Source organism: Etheostoma spectabile, chromosome 21 (genome assembly GCF_008692095.1).
Source record: "Etheostoma spectabile isolate EspeVRDwgs_2016 chromosome 21, UIUC_Espe_1.0, whole genome shotgun sequence".
Classification (NCBI taxonomy): Eukaryota; Metazoa; Chordata; class Actinopteri; order Perciformes; family Percidae; genus Etheostoma; species Etheostoma spectabile.
This window is the reverse complement of record NC_045753.1, coordinates 17,800,295-17,802,954: the sequence shown is the minus strand read 5'-3', so window position 1 is coordinate 17,802,954 and position 2,660 is coordinate 17,800,295. Positions and strand designations below refer to the sequence as shown.

The 2,660-nt window shown below is 37.8% G+C and overlaps 1 protein-coding gene across 3 annotated transcripts in view; it reads right to left on the bottom strand.

Annotated features, from left to right (window-relative positions):
• Positions 1-1,684: 1,684 nt before the first annotated feature.
• Positions 1,685-2,660, bottom strand: part of LOC116671114 (ras-related protein Rab-5C) — a 4,692-nt gene continuing 3,716 nt past the window's right edge. For all 3 annotated transcript variants that reach the window (XM_032502078.1, XM_032502077.1, XM_032502079.1), the window contains exon 6: positions 1,685-2,628. In XM_032502078.1, coding sequence (XP_032357969.1) covers positions 2,501-2,628 — 128 coding nt within the window. In that variant the 3' untranslated portion in view covers positions 1,685-2,500. The remainder of the gene's footprint in view (positions 2,629-2,660) is intronic.

The following is a 2,660-nucleotide window of genomic DNA, read 5'->3' as shown; positions in this document are numbered from 1 at the left end:
GAGCATCAGGGACCTCTGTCAAAGGGCACTGTTCATCACAACAAAGTGAACTGCTGCATTAACCGAGAGAGACCCTGCTTTAAAATGAGCTAAAGAATAATCAGTTGAGCACAAATGAAGCCTTTGCAGCTCAGTATTTTTTCTCCTCTTTGCCAGTAATGGCTTTTGGCATGGTCAATCTACATACTGTCCACTTTCACACATACGGCTAGGCATACAAATGCAAACACTGACTGTGTGCTTAATTTCTTCAAACTATTAAATTGTTGGTGAGAGTCCTTTGCTTCACTCAAATATAGTAATATTTTAACTAACAGCTCTACCCAATGTTTGACATTTTTGCTTGAAAAAATGACTGACGTCTAATCCATTATCAAAATAGTTGTCAATTAATTTATTGTAATTTAATGTTTGTTTTTATATTTACTGACTTTAATTTGGAAATGTTGACCACGTGAGGCCAATCATGCATTCAAAAAGACCCATTTGCATTAAGTAAATTTAGATTAATGTGTGATGCTGCCATCCAGTGGTAGGAAATGTTACCTCATGGCGTTTCTGGTATCCGATTATTTCAGGCACTTTGAAAAGTACATTTTAGACTTCTAATCATTTTAATAATGTCTTTGAATTGCAAAACATGTGGCAAAAAAAAAATTTGCCCATTTAATAATGTGGATTTCTTTTATTGGCCCACAGCTCTGGTCAGAGCTCTGACTAACAGATGAGTATGAAATTAACAAAGTTTAATGAATAATATTTAACAGACAGAAATGTCTTATGCTCAAGATCAGTGCATTCAGTCCTGAATACATTTTGCCAAGGTACAAAAATGATGTATTTTGTACTGAATATACTATGTTAAAGCCACTTTGTGTTCCAGAACAGGTGAGAGGCAGGACGACAAGATACAGGGACGCTGAAGACTAGCCTTGAGAAGGCAGAGAGGGATATATCTCAGCCATCAAACAACAACAACTTAAAGAATCAAGCATGTATTTAGCTAAACAATGTATCATTTTAAAGTAGCATGTTATCTCGGTACGAGTCAGACAGTCCTACAGAACCCAGTCAAGTGATGTCATATGTTGTGTAAACACACATGCTATTTATTTTTTCTTCTTCTACGAAATTCTTCTAATGAGAAAACAACAAGTTGAAAAGAAAATAAGGGACAGTTTTTTTTCTTGTGACCAAATCACTTTTCATGTAGTGTCACATACTAAACGTGTTTGCTACCACAGCACACTGACATTTGCATAATATCATCATGTCATATGTAGAAACAGAGCCATATTGACCAAATTATAAGACAGTCCAGATTATAAAATGATCCTCCCAACCACCTTTATGCAACACCTGTTTAGATAGACTTTCTTTAAATACGGTAAGGACATCCATAAAGAAAATCTATGAAAATAGAAAGAGAATAAGCACAGTCAAAAAAGACAGCTAAGTGGATAATCTCAGTTTTAACATGTAATATCTAGTAAAACTAACAGATATTGTCTTATATTGGGCCAATACGGTATGATATGAATCCTGTTTAGGGAGCCAGTCCTGCTTCTTGCACCAAACCGGGCCAGAGTGGTTTGAATCCAGCTCCAGTACCAACAGCCTTAAAAACACACTGTACATGCAAATAACCATCCTCCAAATCCAATCCAAACAACTCAAAGCTAAATGAATCGTCCATGTTATTTATTTCTTTTTTAGATTTACAAGTTATTTTCACATTTCTTTTAAAAAAAGGCTAACAACAACTCTGGTGTTACAAGTAGCAATACACAATGAATGCAAACAACTGCATTTGTTGCACAGTTCAGAAACATCTTCAGATGTGTGTAGCCTATTAAATCACAACCTGCTTCAATGAGCAAAGTCTAGAGCTTTCCATATAACTGTGTCATGTCTGGGTCGCTAACAAGAACACAATGCTGTGGTCTAAATTGCAATAAGACGATAAACCTTCAAGATGAATTGCTTTGTCGTTTGCAACTTCAGCATTAGTTTTTGGACATTTGTATCTTTCATAATGATTATCTATGTAGAGGGAAATGGCAAGAGTAGAAAAGTAAACTGCCAATATACATGTGTGTGTATGTACTTTATACATACACACACAGTACATACCATAGACACACACACACTCAAACAAATAGGGGAAAAGGCAAGCAACCTCAGCATCACCATTCAAAAAAAAAAAAAAAAATCATTTATGACAGAATTCAATCAACTGAGACGGAGGCTGAAGATGAACAGGGAGGTAGATAGATACACGGGGGTAAAGACAGAGGAGAAGTAGTGAGGGATCTTGGTAATTCCCTCTAGCTTATGATTCTTTAATCAAAGTGGAGCCAGATAATCTCATCTGTAATCTCAGTTTAAGTGCAGGGGTGGCGAGTGGCTCTGCCTTCTCCTGCCTCTCTGGGTTTTAGCTACGTGCTGTCCTTAAAACGATGTTCAGGGCTCGCTCACTAAGTTCATTGTTTTGTACTTGCTAATTGCCGCCGCCGCAGCACTGGCTGCTGCGGCTCTGAGGAGCGGCTTCTTGTAGATCCACTCCTGACTTGGTCCGTCCACCTTGTCCAGCTCCACCCTGGGGGTCGCTCTTCGGTAGCTTCTTTGCTGCAGGGACAGAACAACAGATGGCTTTTTTT